The sequence below is a fragment of the Myxocyprinus asiaticus genome, chromosome 15, assembly GCF_019703515.2.
Source record: "Myxocyprinus asiaticus isolate MX2 ecotype Aquarium Trade chromosome 15, UBuf_Myxa_2, whole genome shotgun sequence".
Classification (NCBI taxonomy): domain Eukaryota; kingdom Metazoa; phylum Chordata; class Actinopteri; order Cypriniformes; family Catostomidae; genus Myxocyprinus; species Myxocyprinus asiaticus.
Window position 1 is genome coordinate 41977893 of NC_059358.1, and position 26604 is coordinate 42004496.

The following is a 26604-nucleotide window of genomic DNA, read 5'->3' on the forward strand; positions in this document are numbered from 1 at the left end:
ATGTTAGCAATTTCACATCATCAGAATACAGGAAGCACGGTTAATAAACATGTGTCTGTGCAATAACAGGTTGAACTTCGCTCCAGTTTGGGATTTTTTTTAAGCATTTGCCTCACTGCAACAAGAAATATTAAAAAAACATTTTGAATGTCTCAGTTTATTTTTATCTATTAATAGTTACATTAATGTTTTTGAGTAAAAGACTTCAGTTCTTTAATTTAAACTCACCTCAATATATCCCGGGACATTCACTTTAATACTTTCTGCAAATTAATTCCCAGGGCTTTGTTCTACTCTAAAGTCAAATACATGTTTTCAGACCAACACTTTTCATGTGTTGGTCAAAGCTTCGCATGACGCTTGCATTGAGTGGTGTGTTGAAGCCCGTGACATGAGTGATGTGAAACGGCATTTGTGTTGGCGACGCACCACTCGCGTCTGGTGTAGACTAAGTGTTATAGACTTCAAATTAAGTCTAAATCAAGTAAGTGACATATTTAAGAATGCAGAATTCCGATACATTTAATTACATCCAACAACAGTATCATCATATGAGCTGTCCTGTTCTGATTATGGAACAGTATCTTTGCATTTTCTAGTGTACAGTAATATTTTTATAGATACAAACATTGACTGAAAACCTTATTTCACTGAATAAATCCTTTAATTTGCTAGCACTGTGAACCGCTCACTCCTGAAGACGATCCTAAAAGCCTGCATCAAGTAACTACCCAGAAACTACCTGAGAAAATAACCCAACAAAATGAACCAACAGTCTCAACCCAGCATTTGGGTTGAAATAATAACCCAGCATTTTTTAGAGTGAGGGTCTTGATCCGGTGGTCCTCCATCCACACCTTGATTGACCTGGCTGTGTGGCATGGAGTATTGTCTTGCTGGAAAAACCAATCCTCAGAGTTGGGGAACATTGTCAGAGCAGAAGGAAGCAAGTTTTCTTCCAGGATAACCTTGTATGTGGCTTGATTCTTGCATCCTTCACAAAGATGAATCTGCCCGATTCCAGACTTGCTGAAGCACCCCCAGATCATCACCAATCCTCCAACAAATTTCACAGTGGGTGCGAGACACTGTGGCTTGTAGCACCATTAGATGTCCAGGTGGAGGATCGGTGATGATCTGAGGGTGCTTTAGCAAGTCTGGAATCGGGCAGATTCGTCTTTGTGAAGGACACATGAATCAAGCCACATGGCCAGCCCAATCTCCAGACCTGAACCCCATTGAAAACCTCTGGAACATGATCATGAGATAGATGGATGGCCACAAGTCATCAAACAAAGCCAAGCTGCTTGAATTTTTGCGCCAGGAGTGGCATAAAGTCACCCAACAGCAATGTGAAAGACTGGTAGAGAGCATGCCAAGATGCATGAAAGCTGTGATGGAAAATCAGGGTTATTCCACCAAATATTGATTTCTGAACTCTTCCTAAGTTCAAACATTAGTATTGTGTTGTTTAAAAATAAATATGTTCTTTGCATTATTGGAGGTCTGAAAACACTGCATCTTTTTTGTTATTTTGACCAGTTGTCATTTTCTGCAAATAAATGCTCTAAATGAAAATATTTTTATTTGGAATTTGGGAGAAATGTTGTCAATATTTTATAGAATAAAACACAAATGCTAATTTTACTCAAACGCATACATATAAATAGTAAATCCAGACAAACTGATAATTTTGCAGTGGTCTCCTCATTTTTTCCAGAGATGTATGTATGTGTTTTATTTATTTATGTCAAAACAAGTGTTGTTTTTTTAGCATAATCAGTTTCGAATATCTTTACATTATTGTGTGGAACTAATTGGGAGTACTCTTTAATATGTAAAGAAACACAAACCTCTAACTACACATTATTTCAATATAAATGTATAGATTATTAAGAAACACTTTATTATCAACTAGTATACTGGATAATGTAGCAGCAAAATTAACAGTAATTCCAGTCTCCAAGTCTTCAGTAGAAAAGAAACCAGTGCTTTATTTTTGTCCTTTTTTGTTCTTTTTTTCAAAAATGTTTCAACTTGTATCTGGACTTTAAAGGATTCAGATCTCTTTTTTGTTCAATTTAGTTGTAAGACATCAGTCCACTTTTCATTCACACAGTTATTTTTTGGAACCCATTCAACTTAAATATTGTTATAAATTGTAAACAAATACTATTGATGACAATAATAATAATAATAATAATAATAACAATAATAGTTATTAATATTAATAGGGTGTGGCACGAGGCACATTTAAATTGACACCATCTATAAATGTGGTGCTCATGGGGTCAGATGCTGAAAATCAGCGATATGCGACGCATCAGCCATAGACGTCAGTCTGTACAGTATGTGTTCCTAGACCAACAATTAAAAATAATGCAGACAGAAGGACATTTTCTGTGTGAACGACCCCAAAGTCTACCTCGGACAGTGAACTGTAGGCCAGTGATAGGTTTATGTATATTAATGTTGAAATAAACAATGTATCAGGTGCCTATTATTCTAAAGGCACTTTTTTATTGTCTATTATTTAATGCTTTACAATAAAGTACTTTCTTTGAATAATTTTTATTTTGGGTCTTTTTTCAGCAAATATTGATTTATGTGATTAATTTGATTAATTTATTGGCATGTCATGATTTTAATTATATTAAACATTTTAATCAGTCAGAACCTCTTGACCTACAGTTGAAGTCAGAAGTTTACATACACTTAGGTTGAAGTCATTAAAAATCATTTTGTAACCACTCCACAGATTTAATATTAGCAAACTATAGTTTTGGCAAATCTTTTAGGACATCTACTTTGTGCATGACACAAGTAATTTTTCCAACAATTGTTTACAGACAGATAGTTTCACTTTTAATTGACTATATCACAATTCCAGTGGGTCAGAAGTTTACATACACTAAGTTAACTGTGCCTTTAAGCAGCTTGGAAAATTCCAGAAAATGATGTCAAGCCTTTAGACAATTAGCCAATTAGCTTCTGATAGGAGGTGTACTGAATTAGAGGTGTACCTGTGGATGTATTTTAAGGTCTACCTAAAAACTCAGTGCCTCTTTGCTTGACATCATGGGAAAATCAAAAGAAATCAGCCAAGACCTCAGAAAAACATTGTGGACTTCTACAAGTCTGGTTCATCCTTAGGAGCAATTTCCAAACACCTGAAGGTACCACATTCATCTGTACAAACAATAGTACGCAAGTAAAAACACCATGGGACCACGAAGCCATACCGCTCAGGAAGGAGACGCATTCTGTCTACTAGAGATGAACATAGTTTGGTGCGAAAAGTGCAAATTAATCCCAGAACAACAGCAAAGGACCTTGTGAAGATGCTGGAGGAAACAGGTAGACAAGTATCTATATCCACAGTAAAACGAGTCCTATATCGACATAACCTGAAAGGCTGCCCAGCAAGGAAGTAGCCACTGCTCCAAAACTGCCATAAAAAAGCCAGACTACAGTTTGCAAGTGTATATGGGGACAAAGATCTTACTTTTTGGAGAAATTTCCTCTGGTCTAATGAAACAAAATTGAACTGAAAAAGCATGTGTGAGCAAGGAGACCTAAAAACCTGACTCGGTTACACCAGTTCTGTCTGGAGGAGTGGACCAAAATTCCAGCAACTTATTGTGAGAAACTTGAAAAAAGCTACCCAAAAGTTTGACCCAAGTTAAACAATTTAAAGGCAATAGTACCAAATACTAACAAAGTGTATGTAAACTTCTGATGTAAAATTCTGTGATGTAAGATGATTCGGGGTCAAATGTGTCGGTGGCTCTCTAACAGTGGTGAACTTTGCATCCATATTCAGGTGATACTTTTACAAATACTATTACTGTTAAAATAAAAATGTACAATTATTTCCCTGCATTCAGGTATTCTGAATATTAATTAATATTATGTAGCTGGTGCGTTATGAATAAACAACACAGGATACAGAACAATTTTTTGGGGGGGTTTAATCTGACGGCTGTTTGAAAAAAAAAGTCAATGAAATACGAAAACGAAATATGGTAATGAAATACAGCAGAGGCTAATGTCAAATGAAAATACAAACAAGGCATTAGCCTACCCATATGCTTCAACACGTACTTAATACATGCTTAAACATGCTTAAACACTCACAGTATTTTATGCATTTAAGTACTTGCTTAAATCACTCAAAGCATTTTACACATTTAACACATGCATAAATCACTCGGAGCATTTTATACATTTTTTACCAGGCTTTAAGGACATACATAACAGTTTAAAACAACAAAATTCTCATTATGCATGTTCACTTAATTGGAAAACACTCTGGGCTTTAAATCATTAAATAAGATATGATTCATTCTAAAGGAATCATATCTAAAACAGGCAACGTGCACCACAAGATGCATACTCTTTAGTGTCTTATAGTGGTATGAGAATGAGTTTCTCACCCAGTCTTATTATCATTTATCATAGTTGTTTTGAGTATGTGGGTTACATGACTTAGTTCAAATTTTCTGTGATTGTTAAGTCAGTCTGACCTAAAACCAACATGGCCGCCCATGATGCAGGACATGCTGACTTTGTGATAATGAACTATATATGAATCTAACTTTTCTTCAGAAAAACAAACAAACAGTTAAACTGCTAATATTAATTGTGAACATTGTCTTAAGATGCGGAAGAAGAAAATGAAGTCATATGTTGTTCATGCTGTTATTTAGCACATTTTGAAGTGTGCGTATTCCCTGAGATACGTTGCCAGATTGAGGAAAGAAAAAGTGTTAATCCACAACATTACACTTACACGTCATACATGCAACCTAAAAGCTAAACTTTTCTTAGTTTTGTCTCACATACTCTCTCTCTCTCTCTCTCTCTCTCTCTCTCTCTCTCACACACACACACACACACACACACACACACACACACCCAAACATACTCTCTCTCTCTCTCTCTCTCTCACACACACACACACACACACACATACTCTCACACTCACGCACACACACATACTCTCTCTCTCTCTCTCTCTCTCTCTCTCTCACACACATTCTCTCTCTCTCTCTCTCTCTCTCTCTCACACACACACACACACACACACACACACACACACGACAGAAATAATTATGCACTATTTAGGACCAATTTATTTAGCAGAAATTGTGCATTAGGCAACATTAAGAAGAATATTTACTAAATGCAATAAGAATACATTTTCCAATAAATAACCTAATGCTCACCTGGTCAAATATGTACGCATAAGGTTACAAGCTCTTGAATTAAATTAATCGATTATTAAGACATAATTATTTATGTTAAACTGATCAGATTTTGAGTCGACTTCATAGCAACCTGCACTGTCATGCCTTTTCTCCACCTCTTGAGATGTAATGTGCAGTATGCATGCTCATTGTCTATACAAATGAAATTTAAATTAGGGGTTATTGATAGATGGGTTGCTTGTTGCATCACCATAGCAACAATGCTTTGATCAATTGGCATGCTTGTTTGATTATCAGAAACAAAATGAGCTTTATTGCCAAGTGTGCTCACATACACAATGTTTTATTTTATATTTATTTTTATAATTTTTTTGGTGATAAGAGAAACATGCAAGTGCACACAGAACATTACAGTGAGACACAGAATATGAAACAAGATAAGAGTATAAATAGACATATGCCATTCTATGTTATATGTCCTATTTTATTTGTATTTATTTTTTTGTATGTACATGTGCATGTGGTAATATATGTGCAAGGTAGGGGTATGTACAGTTATTGAATTAAATATGAGTGAATTTACATATGTACACGACATATTTCTACATTATTGCACTGTGGGGGAGTCCTGAAGGCAGTTTAATTGTTCATGTGGTAAATGGCCTGAGGGTAAATTATTGATTGTTTGGATGGGAGAGGGCTGCAATGCTCTCTTATTCCTTGCTCCTTTGGTCAGATAATGAATATTTGGATGAAAAGAATGCAACAATCATTTTCTGACACTAAGTTTACACCTCAAACATTATGTTCAAACCTATTCTGAACAGTCCGATGTTACAGCACATGAGCAATTCAATGTCAGACCCTTATGTCAGACCACTGCACCTTCCCAGTGACCATATCTGTCATTATTCAGTGTGTCATTCTGTGTCTGCTGTCTCAGGGGTTTACTGATTTCCTTCTGCCCGCACTCAAAAGGTCTTGCTGGAGCATTTGTGTATAGTCTCATGCTGATCAAGCTTAAATGTTTAGGCTATATACTATATTTATACTAATGTACTAATACTAAAATCCTAGTGTTTAAAACAAGATATGAGGACGACAACAGCATACATTTCAATGTAGCCTACACACGCAGTTGAAACTAGTTTAAAAATTGACTGCAGCTTATTAATACACAAATTATTTTCTTTAGTCGTTTAGGCTAATTATTAATAGCAACAGGTTGAAACTTAAATAGAACTAAAGAACCAAAGCCTAATTTACTATAGGCTACATACAGTACGTGTGTAGTGTAATATCTGATAGACAGTTTGTAAAACAAAGAGTAATCTAACATTTGCTTGGATCACATTCAGAGCTATCAATTATTTGATAGCCTTTAATAATTTAATAATTATTTGGTAGGCTATGTCAGTCTGATTAACTTTCCTTAAGAGGTTATTAATGCATGTCGCTGAAGAACAGGTTGATAGGATTTATGTGAAATGCATCACAGCAGGAGATGATTTGTATATTTCTGCTCACTTGCACTTAACAAATCACTGCACATATGTAAGCAATAACTCGCAATTTAATCACAATCGGTTCAATCACAGTTTTGTCCCTGGAGATTATATCAATATTATGGATAATATTCATTGTGATTCTATTGTAAACAGAATTTAATAAAAACAAAATGAAAGGATCACACATTTCTTTTAGCACTAAAATAACGAAATATTACAGCACGGTAAATGTGTTGTCATCATACAGCTTAATAAGCCTATAATGCTGTAAAGAGGCTGGAGAAGAGACTCAGCATCTTTATTTTGTTCTCTTAGACTCTGAAACCTCTTCCTTCAAACTCTTTTTAAACAGGGCTCATTATTAATAGAATTGAACATTTCCATTTCTTTTAGAGGTATCTATCTCCTGACTTTTAACTTGTTTTCAATTTACACTACATTGACAAAATATAGTTTTGCAATCAGCCATGTGTGATAAGACAAATAGTCCTGTTCTGCAGTGTTTACTTTCTCTGGCCTTTATCATATAAAATCCCCTCTTCTGCTCTTTATCTTCTATATCGCAAATAAAGTCACAACTGTGAGTTATGAAGTCGGAATTACCTTTATTATTGTTATTATTATTATTATTATTATAGTTTTTTTTTATTATTTATTTATTTTTTTATTCCGTGGCTGGATCAATGCACCATAATGTGTAAATAAACGGGTGATGAGAATTTAATCTCTCTTTCTGTTATAATGAAAGACCGACTTCGACCACATTTGGTTCCCATTACATAATTCCGATCTGCTGGACTAAATGCGCATTTCGATCGTGCCTTGGCATTGCTAGTAACATATGTTCATGTATTCCAATGTGTCATTGTAAAAATTTAAATCTAATGTGGTGCAAGGAAGATGTATTGATCACCTATAGAAGAGTTTTGGGGGCTGGACTTTTGCGCAGTGCTCTCCATGCGTGATTGGCCTGTTTTGGAGTGAGGGGGTCATTGAGGAATGCGCTGGTCATCCTGGAGGGGTGAGTGATTTGGGAATCACGTGGACTTGGCCGAAACAGGGGGAGAGGGGGTTGACCATGAGAAGCATCAGTGAGGAGCATTCACCGATGGGCCGTGAGATCACCTGGAGAAGCGAGTTTTGACGCACACAGCCCAGAACTGAACACCAGGACAAAGAGGACAGAGAGGGATAGAGGAACCCATGGCAGAGGGTATGTGATATCTTTTAACAAGTTCAGGACCGCCTGGAAAGGTCCATCAAGGTGTTGTTTTAGGGGAATGAGAGTGGGGGGCTGGGGGTCCCTGCATTGTCTTTCAGGTTTGGGGGGGCTTCTTCTCCACCTCTTTCTGACCGACCCTCCCACAACTTCATACTCAAGTTTGCGAGTGTATCGTCCAACTCTCCTTTGTTTTCACTTTTTGCTTCTTTCCCCCCCCTGAAGATTGAGTTGTAAGAGTTTTGCACATGAGACTTACGAAAGGTGGTAGGCCCACGCTGATGACAGAGGGGAAGGAGACGGAGCCCATCATGGGTTCAGTTTTACACCAGGACTTTCAAGGTGGGGTAGCAAAAAAGTATGACCGTTTTTTGCGTTTACTTTGACCATGTTAGAACCCCTTTGGAAAGTCACAATCACTTTGGAGAGAACCACATAAAGAACCAGAATGTTTTGTCAATGGGGCCACGAGGGCGTGATGAATTGAATTTACGGGACTACAATTATTTCTCGCTTTCTGCGCTACGAACATCATCGTGAGTTATTTTGAATTCTTCTTTTTTTTTTTTTTTTTTTTTTGTTGCAACGTTTGATTAAAGCAATTAAATGTTAGCTACCAATTTATTATATAGATATATATTTTTAAAAAAATCACAACAGTTGAATCACATTGAAATTCACCCCTAAAACAAAATATGATGCATAAAAATCAAGATTTTATAATCAGTTGCTTCCTAAAAACACTTTCAAGGTGGGAAAAAGAAAATACACCACATACACTAGGGTCTCTGAGGGATAAATAACTTTAAAAATATTGAGTTTATTAACACAAAGACCTTAATCCTTGTTCAAGTGCTTACTGAATTATTTTTCTATTTATTCCCTTAAAACAATTATGATAACAACACAGAATATCGTCATAATGTACATAATACTACATGCCTATTCTGCTTAAATAAAAATATATCTTTACCATGCCACCATTTAACATTACAAATCATTTTTGTTGGTATTTTGTAATACAAAAATGATAAAGATATTTGGTCTAAAATTGTATTTTAAAACGACGAAAACCTCTGAATGCTTTGAATATTCTGTTGCAAAACTGAATGGTGAAAATAAACAAAAACAACCACCTTTGGCTTCTGGATCTTTATAATTATAAATGTTTTATAATTACTGCTTCAACTGACCATAAAACATCTAACACCTTGTTCCTTTATGCTTCTTGCTTTGGAGTTTTAACATTTCTAAATTGAACATCTGAAACTTTACGCCTAGGCTTTCTTTTGTTAAAGCCTCTGGTGGCTTTGTAAATGTAATGTAAATGGTTTTTGCAGGAGGCTGTGCGAAAACAGAGGAGGAGGAGGGGCAGGCCACTGAGGAAGACCCTCAGTTGTACCATGGCGTGGGCATGTGCAAGTGGTTCAATGTACGGATGGGCTTTGGATTCCTGTCCATGACCACACGAGATGGTGTGCCTTTAGAAACTCCAGTCGACGTGTTTGTCCACCAGGTAAGTGTCTTGTGAGAAACTACATTTTCCCTAAACACTACTATTTGCTCTAGCTGTTACATTATAAAGAATATTTTAGGCATGCCCTGTCTCCGATTTATCTTTCTGTCATATTTTGGAAAGCCAAGATCTGTAGAAAATAGACATGAAGTGTTATGTTTATGTGAAACCCCAAATTGCTCAGACAGCTCTGAAATGACTGAACCATCAATCCTGTATTAGGCAAACAGCATCATTCCCCAGCCAAAATGTTCAGATTTGTGAAGTAATTGTGTCTGTCCACCCTGATAAAGCCCCCTCATTTCTTGTGTTAGTGCCATGTCTTTAAACAAAAGTCTGGCTTGTCACCGTATCTTCATGGATGGCCCCTTTAATCTTGGTTCCTGTCATAAAGTTATTAGCCACAGATGCTTGTATGCAAATGAACTAGAAGTATACAGGGAAACTTGCTTCGAATGTGTGGGAACCTTTTGTTTCCCAGAAAGCCACTGTGAATATAAAGACCAAAAATTTGAGATTTTTGATCAATAGGATGAATGTGATGTTTAATATTCACTGTCATCCCAGCACAATCCTCTTTATGTTGTTCTGCTCAATAAAGAATAAGAGATTAATATAGCCTAATATACAGTATACTGTCATTTCTCATGGCAAGGTAATTTGTGATAATTAAATTAATCAAACTTATCTTCAGTAACCCATAATCCTACAAAATGAAACAGTCTATGGCATTGTTAATGTCAGATTTCTCTGACATTAACAAGACATAAAATTTAAGGTCATTCTGCTTCTCAAGTATTTTTTAAGGATGTTTAGATATTTTACTGGGAAAAAAGACAAAAATACTTAGTAAGAAAATGATTATTTGCATTGTTGAATCCCCATGTTATGTTATACAGTTGACTCATCAAAGACTGAATCATACTGGGCATGTATAATGTAGGTTTTCCGTGTTGTTTTGGAAGTATTTATACTTTGGGTCTATCAAAGAGCAAACCTGACAACTGTCTAGTGGTCAAACAAATATGGGGTTTTCTATGGTGGCCCAGGGGTGCACAGCACAACAAAATTAACAAAGCAAATAAAATCTGAAAACACAACGAAAATAAATCACAGCACAGCAAAATAAAGCCACAACACAACGGAAAAGTCACAGCACAATGATATTAAACCAAAGCTTTTTGTTAAGGCTTGATTTGGTTGTGTTTTCAGTTTTTATTTGCTTTGATAATTTTGGCAGATGGCAAAATCTGTACGGAAGGGTGGCTGTTCGATAACACCGGTATATATGTAATACATTTGAATGATATCATATGAGACATTTGCAAAATTGTGAAAATTAAATGAACATTTATTTTGCGTAATATGTAATCAAAATATTTTTGGAAAAAAATGTGCACAGTACTGTCAGTAAATTTTGGAACTGACCCAATGAGGAGCTATTAAGTTCTGTTAATTTGCCTCAAAATGATCTAAAAATGGCCAAATTTCAGCTCTGTCACTACAGCCGTCATCTGTGTAAATGTAATCCACATGCTGGACACACGTTTGGCCGTGGCAGTGGGCCTCACTCAGCATTAACTCCTGAGGTCCTCTGGTCTTTGTGCGAGCAAACAAAATATGTCCCGCAATAAAGAGCTTCCCTTGGCTGAGTGAGTTTTGGTACTTCCTATTTTATCAAAGCCTTGTGATTTCTACATCACTTGTGTGACTGTTACTAATGGATCATCCATGTCCATACAGTACAAGTCAGGTGAACACACTGTGATTGGGTCACTACTTAGGGTTCACTGTAGGAACAGATTAAAGAGGGTGCCTTGGAGCATCAGGGGGACGACAGGGGCCAGTCAGTGGGAGGAAGGGAAATGGGGGCTGGAGGTCACACGCGTTGAGGGAAATAGGTTAACGGTTACTTTGACACACAGTGGAAGCACTTGAAAAGGGACACTGCATCTGCCCCAACACAGTTGTATCCAACAGTGTTTGACCAACACATAGACAGCTATAGATCCTTGTCAGCTCCAGTGGGGCCATTTGCATCACGTCAATAAAAGATCTCTAATGTCACTTAGACCAAAGAAAAAAAAAATATTGCTCAGAGGTTGCTCTCTCATAGCGCAGGAGATTTCATTGATTTCTCAGTTTTGTGTAATTTAAGTATCGATTTAGACTCTGATGTTTCTTCTAAACTTTCTTAGAGGAAATAAGAATAGCCACAAATGAGACAATGTTAACATACAGTTAGAGTGAAAAGCTTTAACCTCCTGAGACCCGATCGTGACTGCTGTGTGCATTTTCCATTTTCCTTTTTGATTTGTAACTAGTAGCACCAAATAAACATGCAAATAATAATAATAATAATAATATATTTTTTATTATTTATTAATTTTTTTAAGCTAATAGTTTTCCAAAAAATGTATGTCGTCATATGGGGACAGCGGAACTAAGTTTTAAATATTAACCCTTGTGCGACCTTAGAGACATTTTTGTATTTTTGTTTTTTCAATCATTTGTGTTAATGCCAATGACATAAATTTTGCCAAAGGTGTGTATTTTTGGGGGAATTTTGATATGTTCCTTTAATACATCTATAATACACTGTGTACACAAAGTAATTACACTCAGGACCTTCAGGACAAAAATGTCCCCATTGAAACCCATTAAAACTGCAATATTTGATCCCAGTGCCATTAAAGCATACAATCATGAATTCTATGTTATTATGCTTTCATTCCGGAGCCCTGACTTCAAAATTATATTTTTAATATTTTCCACCAGACGGCCCCATTTTTCTCATGTTTTGCCTATGGAGAAAATACATACTTTTTTCCTATTTTCTGTTTGCTGTATTATAGAGCACTGCAGGCCAATTGAATAAATGATGCAGCTAAAATTGTGTGGGTGTGTTGGTATGGATGACAGAGCATGTTTTGTATGTGTGTATTGAGAAATTTGTGTGTGTGTGTAAAAAACAACTGTGGCATTATATAATCAAACTGGCATTTAAAGGGTTAAAATCCTGAAAATGAATGAATATTTGGTAGAAAAGTCAGTGAAAGTGGAAAATAATATTAATATGTAATATTTTTATGGCAGTTTTTTGACACAGACATTTTTGTCCTCTAAGGTCCTGAGTGTGAGTTTTTTGTTTTTATTTGACTGCACAAAAAGTAATAATGCATCAAAATCAATGTTGTTGCTAATCACTGACATATCCCAGACTGTGATAATCCCAAAAAAATAATGTATATGGAAAATAATTTTTATTTTATTTATTTTTCATAAAAAACAACAGTGGCATTATATAAACAAACTGGCATTTAAAGGGTTAAAATCATGAAAATGAATGAATATTTGCTAGTTATGATCAGGACTGTTGTTGGTTAAAAAAATTAACTAATTGAAAGTGGAAAATAATATTAATATATAATATTATTATGGCAGTTTTTTAATCCGGACATTTTTATCCTCTAAGGACCTCTGAGTAACTTTTTTATTGATCCACAAGGGTTTAATAATACCAGCTATAGAAAGTCAAATTTTTTTTTTTATCAAATTGTTTATAATATTTTCACGAGTGTTGGCTATTCATGTTTTTAAGACAATTCAGACATTACAGTTGATTTTCAGTAAAGCTGCTTTGGAACAGTGTTTATTGGGAAAAGCACAAACAAAAAACTATACAAATAAAAATTATTTTACTTGATTTGCACTTTCAAACAAACAAGTGATAGCCAGTGCTGAAGCATTTTACCAATCATAAATTAGCATAATTAATTCTGATACAAGTAATGGCCAGCATCGTCCAATCACTGCCAACCATGTTAAAATAAAATTATACATTATAAATTCTGAATCTGAAGCTATAGCTTTCTTGCTCCCTATTTAGAGAATTACTTAACCTCCAATGTGCTGTCTGTCTGCACTGGTCTCAGAACAGTTCGAAATGCACCTTATTTTCATCCTAACTCCATATAATGCCTTTAAAAGTAACATTTATCAGTTTATGGATGAACCCATTGATTCATAATGTGATAATGCACAGTGAATATAGGATTTCTGATCCTTTTAGTCAGTGGTCATTTTGTTTAACAGCGTGCTGTTTCGTGATAAACTGATGACATTTTCAAAATGGCCTATCGGATGAAACTGGAGACTCTAAACTTTTGACACACACAGGTTTTAATACAAAAACTTAATTAGGTTTCTTACCAGATGTAGTTTTGTTGTAGTTTCTCCCAAAGACAATCTCAGTTGAGATCAGCGCCATGTTGTTTTTTTTTTCCACTTGACTCGGTGCATCAAAATTAACCCTTTACTGACAGTCCAGAGTCTTCTGAACTGAGATCAGTCAGTTTAAATTAAATGAAATTATGCATAGCATATAGTGAAGACAAAATACACAGGCCACACAGAAGGACGCGGGGTCACACTAGGATAAAATGAATGTGCATAGCAGACCTCAGCTAATTTGGACATGGAAGGAGTTGGTGAAGTTCATACAGTAGTTGAGATCTCTGACTTTTGATTGCAGGCAAATTTAAGTACAGTTTGCAACCTGGTCTAATAGAATCACATTACCATAACTACATTTTCACAAAAGAACATTTACGTGGCTCATTGTACTTATCGCTGTAGATTCCTGCTGAAATTAACACTAGAGGTGCTACAACAACGACTTTCACACAAATCATGAGTGAAAAGGCATCAGTTAATAAACACCCTGCACCTCACACAGTTTTATCTTATGACATCTAAACACTTACTATAGCACATGACTTGTATAGCGATACATTTTAATGTTAGCATTACATAAACAACTACATTTACAAGCTTGTTGAAGTTTGATAAAATTGCAGCATAGCTCAACTGATAAGAGTGTTGGACTTAAGGCCCAGGTATACTTACAGTACGTAGTTTTTCTGCATTCCGTATCGCATCGTGCCCAGTCAACCACGTTGCCTATCAGAGTGTACTCTTTTGACCGTGAGCCTATACGAACGCAATCGATGCATGCACACTATGACTGGTTTGTGATACTCTTTTAATAGTCAATGACAAGCAAATGAGCTGACGATGCGCTCAGACAATGACGTGTTTTGATCAGTAACGCCATTGTTTGGTGGCATTGGAATGTGAAAATTTAACAGCATTTACATGCACTTTAAAAGTTTTATTTCAGCTGGACTAAAACGGGTTTTAAAATGCCTTGTAAACACTTAAAGGATTATGTAACAATTAACAAGGGGAAAGGAGGAAGCTGGGATCAGGTTGACAAAGCACATAGACATTTATTGTCGAAGACTTTTCAGCATTCCACAATAAGATTTTCAGCCAAACACTCAATAAATGCCTTGCTTTTCAGCACCTGTGCTTCTGACACGCAGACCCACACAGACAGCTTCACGTATCTCTCTCTCTCGTCTGCCGCTGTCTCTTCTCCTTAAGTACTCCCGCCGCCCCTTGAGGGAACGCGAGACCGGTATGGCACGCAGGTGAAAGTCATTCGCCACTTATCCTCTCGGCCTCATTCTGCCCAGATGCCGCTCAGCTCCGCCCTGCTCACCACAGATTAGTTTACCCAAAAATGAAAATTCCCTCATCATTTACTCACCCTCATGCCATCCCAGATGTGAATGACTTTCTTTCTTCTGCAGAACACAAATTAAGATTTGTAGAAGAATATTTCAGCTCTGTAGGTCCATACAATGCAAGTGAATGGGTGCCAAAATTTTGAAGCTCCAAAATCCACATAAGGGCAACGTAAAAGTACTCCAGATGACTCTGGTGGTTAAATTCATATCGTCTGAAGCAATATGATAGGTGTGGTTGAGAAACAGATAAATATTTAAGTCCTTTTTCCTTCACTTTCACTTTCACTTTCTTCTGTTTTTGGTGATTCACATTCTTTGTGCATATTGCCCCCTACTAAATTGACTTAAATATTGATCTGTTTCTCAACCACACCTATCATATCATGTCTGAACACATGGATTTAACCACTGAAGTCATATGGATTACTTTTATACTCCCTTTATGAGGATTCTGGAGCTTACAAATTTTGGCCACCATTTACTTCCATTGTATGGACCTAAAGAGCTGAAATATTCTTCTAATAATCATAATTTGTGTTCTGCAGAAGAAAGAAAGTCATACACATCTGGGATGGCATGGTGGTGAGTAAATCTTGAGAGAAATTAAATTTTTGGGTGAACTATCCGTTTAAGTCTGCCTGAAATTGGACCAGTCAGATTTTTTTGAAGTTGGACTAACACCTAGATAATGCGATTGTAGCTCAGCTCCATCCGTCATAGATGCATGTTAATCAGACCACAGTTGGCCTCGCCATTGTGTGCATGGATTTTCCGAGAAACTTGACGTGCTTTTACCCTCGCATTTTTGACATCCTTCCTTCAAATATTCAATTGCACATTGTGTCATGCGTACTTTGGCGACCATTGTGCCACGACTATGCAAAAACCCAATGTAGCCTGATTATAGCTGCGCATGTAAAGACCAAATTGGAAGAGCAATGAATTCACTTTAAAGCAAGATGAATAAGAGCACATGTTCTCTGCAGATGGTAGCTTTTTTGATAATGTCGGATATATAGGTATTGTGAAAGACAGCAAAGCATTAGTTGGTACCTGTGAGTATGTCTTTAAAATTCTGGAGTGGCTACACAAGTCTGTAAAAAGCATCCAGTTAAATCTTTACTTGAGGCCTTGGTTTACACTGTGCCAAAGGAACTCATTCTTAACGAAGGGGAAAATGTTACTCTCCTAATTCACCATAAAGGATAGACTAAAGCTAAGCAACCATTTGAAGAATTTTTGTGGACCCCTACCCCTGCCACAGCATCCTTCCCAGTGGTCAGTGAGACCTGTGTGTGCTATTGGGGGAGGTGTGTGTGTGTGTGTGTGTGGAATGCTGTACCTCGGGTCGGGGGATGGTAACGCATGAGGTTTTCACACATAAATCACTTGTTTTCTCTTTCACATCCCCTAAGTATGTACATCAAACATATGCAATACTTGCCTAGTTGATACTGAAGTTGTTTGGGGCCTTTGATGTTTGCTTGAATAGAGTTTCACTCTAACACGAACACTGAAATGTTGCTACATGTTTTATATTTCTGACTTAACAGCAAGTTCTTGCTTGTATTTTTTTCAGATTCTGTACGAATGTGTTTTTGGTATGAGTCAAACCAGAGTGACATAAGTTTCATGCTTTTCTCTGTTTCTCTCGACATTTTTGTGTTTCTCGCTCTCTCTCAGAGTAAACTGTACATGGAGGGTTTCCGCAGTCTGAAGGAGGGCGAAGCTGTTGAATTCACGTTCAAAAAATCGTCCAAGGGTCTTGAGTCTCTGCGAGTCACTGGACCTGGAGGAGCACACTGTGTGGGCAGCGAGAGGAGACCCAAAGGCAAGAGTGTCCAGAAACGCCGGTCCAAAGGAGACAGGTGAGAGCATATATTGTGATATATGGTGTTGGGACTGTTTGTTTGAAAAGAATGTTGTTCTAGAACTAACAAAAGATGTTCACTGAGCAACAAGTCCTACTGTATCGTAGTGGCGCTAAATGCTAATTAAATGTTCTTTAAGGTTAAAGCTCAATCGAGTTTTAAATCGATAAAACCGACCACCCTACCCAAAACTTTAAACCTAAAGCAATTTGATTGTTCTTGACCAAGCTTGTAAATGTAGTTGATTTTGTAATGCAGTGTTAAAATGAATTGCTTTACAAGTCATGCGCTATAGTAAGTGTTTAGATGTCATAAGATAGCATAGTGTGTGAGGAACAGAGCGAAAAGTGTTTATGAACAGATAATCTGCCATTTTACTTGTGATTTGTGTAAAAGTGAATAAAAGTAATTATTGTTGTAGCACCTCTAGTGTTCATTTCACCAGGAAACTGACGCGATATGTACAGCGAGCCACGTAAAAATAATTTTGCAAGAATGTAGGTATAGTAGCGTGATCCTATGATACCAGGTGGTCATTCTGAGTCGTTTTTCAATAAGTGGAGCAAAATAGCGTTAGTATGTGTGCTTAGCAGGCCAAACCCCTCATCTTTTGATCTCTCCAAAATCATGGTTTGGTCTTCTTACCCCATTCATCAGTTCCTCCCCTTCCCCCACATCTGTCTTTGGTTAGGGCTGCATGGACAGGCCGTCAATGTGACCTGGATCAATAACTGTTTAAAACGGCTGGTCACTGATGCATTTATACCTGATGGATCCCCCAATTCTGAGGTTGTGATTTTAAGGTTAGGATTCTTAAAGGGGACTTAAAGGACTGTTGAATTGGATGTATTGTGTGAACACTTCCATTAAAATCTGAGAGCAACTTTAAGTATTAACGACCAAGTTGATCATCCATTGTGAATTTTTGATTGAAAATTTGGCTTGGATTTGTGAAATAATATTCAATTTACTTTACATTTGTGCACTCCCTTTCAAACAATCTTTCTCACTCATTATTTCCACATGCAAATGAGCTTACGATTCGCCGCAGATGTTTGCCAGAAGTTTGCAGCTCTTCACCGATAGTTGTGAACCTTTGGCGACAAAGAATTTGCTGCAAGTTTGCAGCAAGTTTGCCAGAACTCTTGATTTTTGCAAGGGTTTGCTTGAAACGACAGCAGTGAATTCAAGCTATACATTATCAGCACATGTGTTCCCTGGGAATTAAACCCATGATCCCTAGTTGCAAGCGCCATGCTCTACCAGTTGAGTAGAGCTCTACCAGTTCCAGCATCTAACCGACACAAATGGTAGTAAGATAGACTTTTCCCAGCTATCATTACTGAAGTTAGAGGCTTATCATTCGGCATACCAATCAGTCCATTCTGATTATTGTGAAAGACACTGTGTCGACAATATCAGAGGAGAGATCGTTATATCCTCAAAGGGTCTTTTGAGGCCTGTGTTCGATACATCCCTGGAGCATGCTGCCACTTTAATAGGAGCCACATCTGTCCATTATGATTATTCATTCTGCTCAATGGGCTCAGTGCATTTTGCTTCATTGTTTTAATTGAGCAGAATCGTTTACCAGGATATTTGCCCTTTTCAAGCTAGCAAACTAAAAGTGTGAATGTTTTTAAAATGGGGAATATTCTTATTTTGAAGCATGAACCAATCAGTGTGTCCCTGTTACTGTTTTGGTTTCAGGATATAGAGGGGGAAACACTGCAGTTCATTTAACTGATAACAGATGAAGGTGCCTGAGAGGGGTCAGGAGTCAGCATTGCCATGGAAACTGCATGTGTTTAAGGACTGGGTGGGGTGTTCAGGGCTTAAGGCGTAAAAAGGTCATAGTTCATAGGTTTCTGCTGCAGCTTTTTTTAAAAAAAAGCCCGTCATTGCCTCCTGCACACTCTTCCTGCTGTCTGTCCATGTCCCTCAATGGCCTCAGGTCAGAGCCTATAAACCACCAGAAACAGCCTTGGTGCTCTGAACTTACCCACATGACCTCATCTGAGTGGACATCAATGCAGTAGCAGCTGCCCCATACCAAGCACTCATATGCCACTGGGATCTCCACACATGGCCTTTCTTGAAAACATTGTGTTGGGTAAACTCTGATGGCCAGGGCATGACTGCACATAGGCAACATTCATTCAGAGAAATGTGCTTGTATATTTCACTTGGTTAGCATTAATAAGCTGACATTAAAAACCTTTGAATGAAAATGTATAGTTCCGACTCTAAATTCTGATTGATTGAGCTGTGTTCGAAGCCATCATAAAATACTGATATACACACATTTGTGACCGCACGTTCAATGTAATTCTGTATTCACGTCGTGTTAGAATTACTGTAATTCTGAAATGTCGACTGGGGGATTCAACTTGGAGCTGTTTACGTCCTCGGACCTCGGAAGTTATTTGTTTCTATGGCAACAACCATAACGCCAAAACAACTTCGTTTTTGATAACAGCTACACTACATTCATTCATTAATTCACCTCTGTATGTTCTTGCATTCGCAAGTTCTAGGAAGATATGACCATTTTTTAAAAGTCGGAATATTGTAATTACGGTAATTCCGACATGATGCGAATGTATATTGGTATTATCTGACAGCCATATTCTGTATAGATTTCGGCATCCGCCATTAAAAAATACGGTGGCCAGGGGTGCACAACACAACAAATTTTAGGTAAATTAAAGCTGAAAACACAATGAAATTAAGCCTCAACATAAATTAAGCCTCACCATAATTTTCGTTTGAAAACGCATTGTTTTTGCTACGTTTTTGCCTCTCATCAACACTAGATAGGCATTTTCTTCCACCGAAAACAGATTTTCGAAAACATTCTCCATAACTGCATGCTTTGGAAAATGATGATGTTAGGAAATTTAAATCGAAGCTTTCAAACTACAAACGGATTAGTGTGGACATGGCCTACACGTGCCAGCTTGAGATGCTTGGCAGGTACCGTTGCTGGGCAATGGTAAATAACCTACAATTAGGCAGAAGAAATGTTTATTCTGATTATTAACATTGGTGTCTTTAAACATATTGCTGTTGCCACTATTTTATAAAATCATAAGTCACTTGTGGCCATGAAACCTTTAATGGGTTATTATTAGGGATGTCCTGATACCGATACTGGTATTATGTACGAAATGCGATAACATCTGAAGTACGAATGTCATTGCATAAGCATTCAATGCACAAATTAAAATTGGCTGTGTAGTAAAAGTGCTGGAAAATTCCTTGTCTCCAATGATTTCATGAACAATGGTACTTCACATTTGAGAAGGTTCCTCTTATCAGACACTAGAAATCCTTCAGAACTGCCCCTCTGAATTTATACTGCTCTCTTGTGGATTGTATCAATTATATAGTGTTGATTCCTTTTGTTTAATTGTTAAATAACTATTAAGAGTGTTTAATTACACAGATTATGCTTAACAAAGTTGACAATGTGTAAGGTCATGTTTAAAGTCATAAACAAAATCTTATCGACACACTTAGAGTTTTGCCCATTACCCACTAATTTCAAAATCTTATTTAAACGCAGTTTCTTGCTTTGACAGTTTTTTATAATGTTCTGGGTTTTGATAGTTATTAGCTTTTTGTTGTACATGTAAATACACTCAGTCACTGTTTATATTCCTAAAACCATCCTTAAACGAATAGTTGACCTAAAAAAGATCATTCTCTTATCATTTACTCAATCTTATGCCATCTCAAACTCGTATGACTTTCTTATGCAGTACACAAACAAAGATTAATTGTCAAAGATGCATTCAGTTTTACAAAGTTACATTTTATTTTATTTTATTTTTTTAAGAACATTTCAAATGATCCCTGTTTCGCAGGTGTTACAATTGTGGCGGTCAGGACCATCATGCCAAGGAGTGCAAGTTGCCTCCCCAACCTAAAAGATGCCATTTCTGCCAAAGCGTGATGCACATGGTTGCCAACTGCCCTGTGAAAGCTCAGCAGTCATCGCAGCGGTCTCAGGGAAAGTCGTCCTCTGGCACAGGGGAGAAAGCAGAGCACAATTATTCTCCACCAACCACTGGGAGCGCTGACTGAGAGCACACACAACGGTGGGACAAAACTTGAAAGCCAATCATATCGCTATACTGGAAAAACAAATGTAAATGCTATGAATGCTGCTTTTGAACTTCCTCAGGTTTATTAAAGCAACAGATGAGAAGAATGTAACTTTTTTAATGGCGTAACACTCAGGAAAATAGCTGCTCTCAGGAATTTCAGCGAAATATTTGGTGCATTACTGTAATTATAACGTAACACAGATGTAATTTTTTTTTCTCTACTAAACTATACAAATATCTCTTCTAGAGTTGGCCGATATTCTCATGCACTGAAAAAAAACAAAAGTATTTTTGTCTTGTTTTCCAGTAAAAAAAAAAAAAAAGTAAACATCTTTAAAACAAGACTGTAAATTGTGTAAGATAATAAGACTTATTTTCAGAGAATATATCTTGAAATAAGCTTCGTTCCCCATTGGCAAATATTTTCTTTTTTTAAGCATACACCTAAAAATGATCTTATTATCTTTTTACACAAATATGGAAACAAAACAAAATGCTGATATATATATATACACACACACTACCGGTCAAAAGTTTTGAAACACTTGACTGAAATGTTTCTTATGATCTTAAAAATCTTTTGATTGAAGGCGTATGATTAAATGTTTGAAATTAGTTTTGTAGACAAAAATATAATTGTGCCACCATATTAATTTATTTCATTATAAAACTAAAATTTATTAAAAAAAAAATAATAATTTTTGAAATTGATGACTTAAACCAAATAATAAAGAAAAGCAGCCAATAAGTGCCCAACATAGATGGGAACTCCTTCAATACTGTTTAAAAATCATCCCAGGGTGATACCTCAAGAAGTTGGTTGAGAAAATGTCAAGAGTACATGTCTGCAAATTCTAGGCAAAGGGTGACTACTTTGAAAATGCTAAAATATAACACAGTTTTGATTTATTTTTGATTTTGTTTAGTCACAACATAATTCCCATAGTTCCATTTATGTTATTCCATAGTTTTGATGACTTTACTATTATTCTAAAATGTGAAAAAAATAAAGAACGAGTAAGTGACCCTACACTTTTGACCGGTAGTGTATATATATATATATATATATATATATATATATATATATATATATATATATAGTGTACAAACAAATGTATTGTTAAAAAGACGGTCTGACTGATACAGGTGAATGTTTCTTGCATTTCTTGATGCTTCTCTAGAAAATGTTTTGATGCTGGGATTAAAGGGGTGGGATTAAAACTGAAGTGAGCAATTTCTACACTACAACAAAAATGGTCTGTTTGAAAAGGCCACAGAGTCACAGTGTTTACGCTTTTCTGGGAAATTAACCAACAAATATTAAGCAGTGATAAAAAAAATAAGAAAGTACACATTTCATCTTTAAATTGGGGATTTGGCAACTGGCAATTTTGCAATATAGACTGTTCTGATCAACAGGGACCAACTGAATGTTAAACCACTTGCATGCTGTCTAAACCTGCGGCTCATTTTACATTTATCCAAATGGGTCTCTTGGGTGGAAGCTAGATCTGTGATTATCTTTGAACAATAACACACTCTATTAGACATGAAAGTAAATAATCATTACACTTTGATCTCTAAACTACAGTCAAAATCTCTGGCTTGATAGTTCTCAATATCAGTCTCTTAAACTGCTGCTGAACTGTATGTTTGCTAGTGATGTATTTTGTTATTTGTATTTGACAATTGGCCTCAGGGGTTTTCTTCAAGAGAGAGATGGAAATAAGTTGTTCGTTTTATCAAATGTTGTCTATTCTTACGTTGATGGTGAAGACATTGGCTCCATTTCCCAACTGCCTGTATTGTCTTGGAAGAGGTGCATATAGACCTAATGAATTTAACAGCCTTTTACTCCCATTTTACAGGAGGAGCTGGAAGACTTTGAAACATATTTAATATATATATATATATATATATATATATATATATATATATATATATATATATATATATATATATATATATATGTACTGTTTATGTCAACCTATTATTAAGCCTTTACTCATAGTATTTATTTGTAGCAATGTGTTCTGCATCTTCTCCAGAATGTAAAAGAGGCTTATGCTCCTACCTCATGTATCTCTGAATTATTTCCCAAATGCCATCTTCTCAAGTGCCACAAATCAGTTGAGAGTTGATTAATTTATTCATGTATTTTACATTTTTATGTTTTATAGTTGATGTCTTGCGCGATGCAATTTATTTATTTTAGCTTGAAGACTGCACTGCGCTCTGCGTCATGTTAGAGATTGATTTTATATTTTCAATTACCAGTGTTGAATCATAACTCTGAACTCAGGAAATATTTTCATATTTAAGGATTGCGAGGTAGACTTTCAGTGAGAACTTCAGAGAGTGAAATGAATGATATTATTATTATTTACTTATGAAATTATTGAAAATATTAACTTTATGTTTACAAACAGTATTTGTGTTCTTTAAGCCTCCTATTCAAGGCCTTGTGAAAAGAAATGTTGCAGAAATGTGATTACTGTTCTTTTCTGCAAAGTTTCTTTTTGAGATTTGTGGATCAAACAGGAATGTATCTCCTAACAAAAATGTTGTGTTTGCCTCTTACGAAACTGAAAACACTGCAGTTATCTAAATCATTCTGTTATGCAATAATAAGTTCATGCTTTCATGTTTCAGCATTTCATAACATAAGGAATCATACAAATTTCTTCACCAATTAGACATGTCCAAGCTGTTTTTGACTATCCTTTTGAACTTTAGAATCACTTGTTATACATTTGAATGTAATGTGATTTTTGAAATGTTTTTTGTCATCTAATAAATTTTGTGGAATGCTAAAATATAAGAAATGAACTGGTTGTAACAACTCTTTTCTCCATTATGATAATTCATTTTTTTTTTTTTTTTTAAACAATTTCTTTGCCAGTTAAGATTTAGGTTCTGTTTTATTGCACCTTCCTTAGTAAAATAAATAAATAAATCATCACAGCTTAGACTTATTTTCGTTAATGAAAACTAAAATGAATACTAAATGAAAACATTGTCGTTTACTGAAATGAAAATAAAAATGATTGGAAAAAACTGAACTGAAACTAAACTGTAATACCTTTCATAACTCCAGAAATAACTACAATAAAATAAAAAGGATCTTGAATTAATTTTAGTTGTAGAATTTTAAACACAGTAGGGTGAATATAGGCAAAGTGGGACACTTTTGGAAATTTTACATTTTTTATCACTTTTAATTATGATTCAAATGCCATATAACATTACATTATACCTTTATAGAAAGCTTAGGATGTCTCCTACCTTAGTCAAAAGTAAAAATTAGGAAATACTCAATACTGGGAAGAACCTTTTGGAGACCTGCTTTTGACCAAATCCCAGATTTTTTTTCAGGCAGTGTTGGTAAAGTAGGACTGAACCATACAATATTTCTACAAATTATTTGTAACTATTTTTTTTTATATATATTCTTGAACACTTTTACATCATAAATCAGTATATGTAACTTTTACAAACATGAAGTCAACTTTTACTTTTTTATAAAATTTGCATCAAATTTCAGTGGTTTTTTCAGTGATCCTGAAATTTTTTCTGCCACACATCCTGATGTAAAATCATCAATTTAAAACTTCAAAAAGTTAACTGTTTACTTCTCAAAGATTAATTTAGAAAGGATTTTTAACCATTTAAGGAAATACACATGGATATAATACGGGTCAAGCATAAGGCAAGGCAAGTTTATTTACAGTTGAAGTCAGAAGTGTACATACTCCTTAGCCAAATACATTTAAAATCAGTTTTTCACAATTCCTGACATTTAATCCTAGAAAACATTCCCTGTCTTAGGTCAGTTAGGATCACTACTTTATTTTAAGAATGTGAAATGTCAGAATAATAGTAGAGAGAATGATTTATTTCAGCTTTTATTTCTTTCATCACATTCCCAGTGGGTCAGAAGTTTACATACACTTTGTTAGTATTTGGTAGCATTGCCTTTAAATTGTTTAACTTGGGTCAAACGTTTGGGTAGTCTTCCTCAAGCTTCTCACAATAAGTTGCTGGAATTTTGGCCCATTCCTCTAGACAGAACTGGTGTAACTGAGTCAGGTTTGTAGGCCTCCTTGCTCACACATGCTTTTTCATTTCTGCCCACAAATTTTATATCGGACTGAGGTCAGTGCTTTGTGATGGCTACTCCAATACCTTGACTTTGTTGTCCTTAAGCCATTTTGCCACAACTTTGGAGGTATGCTTGGGGTCATTGTCCATTTGGAAGACCCATTTGCAACCGAGCTTTAACTTCTGACTGATGTCTTGAGATGTTGCTACAATATATCCACATAATTTTCCATCCTCATGATGCCATCTATTTTGTGAAGTGCACCAGTCCCTCCTGCAGCAAAGCACCCCCACAACATGATGCTGCCACCCCCATCCTTCACGGTTGGGATGGTGTTCTTCGGCTTGCAAGCCTCACCCTTTTTCCTCCAAACATAACGATGGTCATTATGGCCAAACAGTTCAATTTTTGTTTCATCAGATCAGAGGACATTTCTCCAAAAAGTAAGATCTTTGTCCCCATGTGCAAACTGTAGTCTGGCTTTTTTATGGCGGTTTTGGAGCATTGGCTTCTTCCTTGCTGAGCAGCCTTTCAAGTTATGTCAATATAGGACTCGTTTTACTGTGGATATAGATACTTGTCTACATCTTTCCTCCAGCATCTTCACAAGGTTGTTCTGGGATTGATTTGCACTTTTCACACAAAACTACGTTCATCTCTAGGAGACAGAATGCATCTCCTTCCTGAGAGGTATGATGGCTGCATGATCCCATGGTGTTTATACTTGCGTACTATTGTTTGTACAGATGAATGTGGTACCTTCAGGCATTTGGAAATTGCTCCCAAGGATGAACCAGACTTGTGGAGGTACACAATTTTTTTTTCTAAGGTCTTGGCTGATTTCTTTTGATTTTCCCATGATGTCAAGCAAAGAGACACTGAATTTGAAGGTAGGCCTTAAAATACATCCACAGGTACACCTCCAATTCAGTGCACCTCCTGTCAGAATTGTCTAATTGTCCAAAGGCTTGACATAATTTTCTGGAATTTTCCAAGCTGCTTAAAAGCAAAGTTAAATTAGTGTACATAAACACAAAGTGTTAAAACGAATGAAAATTAAGCGAAATTGAAATGACCAGTTGAATATAAACTAGAAATAAAAACTAAATTAAAACTATAATAGACTGAAACATTTTGGCAAGATTCAAGAAAGAGTCTCAAAAGATATGTTTCTCTAAAACAATAGCGTAATTTCTTAAGTTTTATGTTTTCTTAGGCTTAATGTTACATCTACTCAATGTAATGTAGTAATTTTGTAAACCTCAATATTTGATTTATTTGATGTTTTATTATGAATACCTGTTTTAGGTAATTGTTCATATGACTGGTTGAAGGAGCTCCCATGTTAATATATTATGATTTTACAGTACAAACAACCACTGTTGTAACTGTGACTTAATGGCTGAAAAACTATGGTAAACACTGTGTTTTTTGACAGGAAACTGCATGCGTTGAAATGGCTGGTTTGGCTA

The 26604-nt window shown here is 36.0% G+C and overlaps 1 protein-coding gene across 1 annotated transcript; it reads left to right on the forward strand.

Annotated features, from left to right (window-relative positions):
- Window positions 1-7921: 7921 nt before the first annotated feature.
- LOC127452654 (protein lin-28 homolog A-like) lies at window positions 7922-21007 on the forward strand. The gene is made up of 4 exons (XM_051718290.1): window positions 7922-7931; window positions 9278-9453; window positions 16731-16915; window positions 20788-21007. The coding sequence occupies exons 1-4, from the start codon at window positions 7922-7924 to the stop codon at window positions 21005-21007; spliced, it is 591 nt and encodes a 196-aa protein (XP_051574250.1).
- Window positions 21008-26604: the final 5597 nt, after the last annotated feature.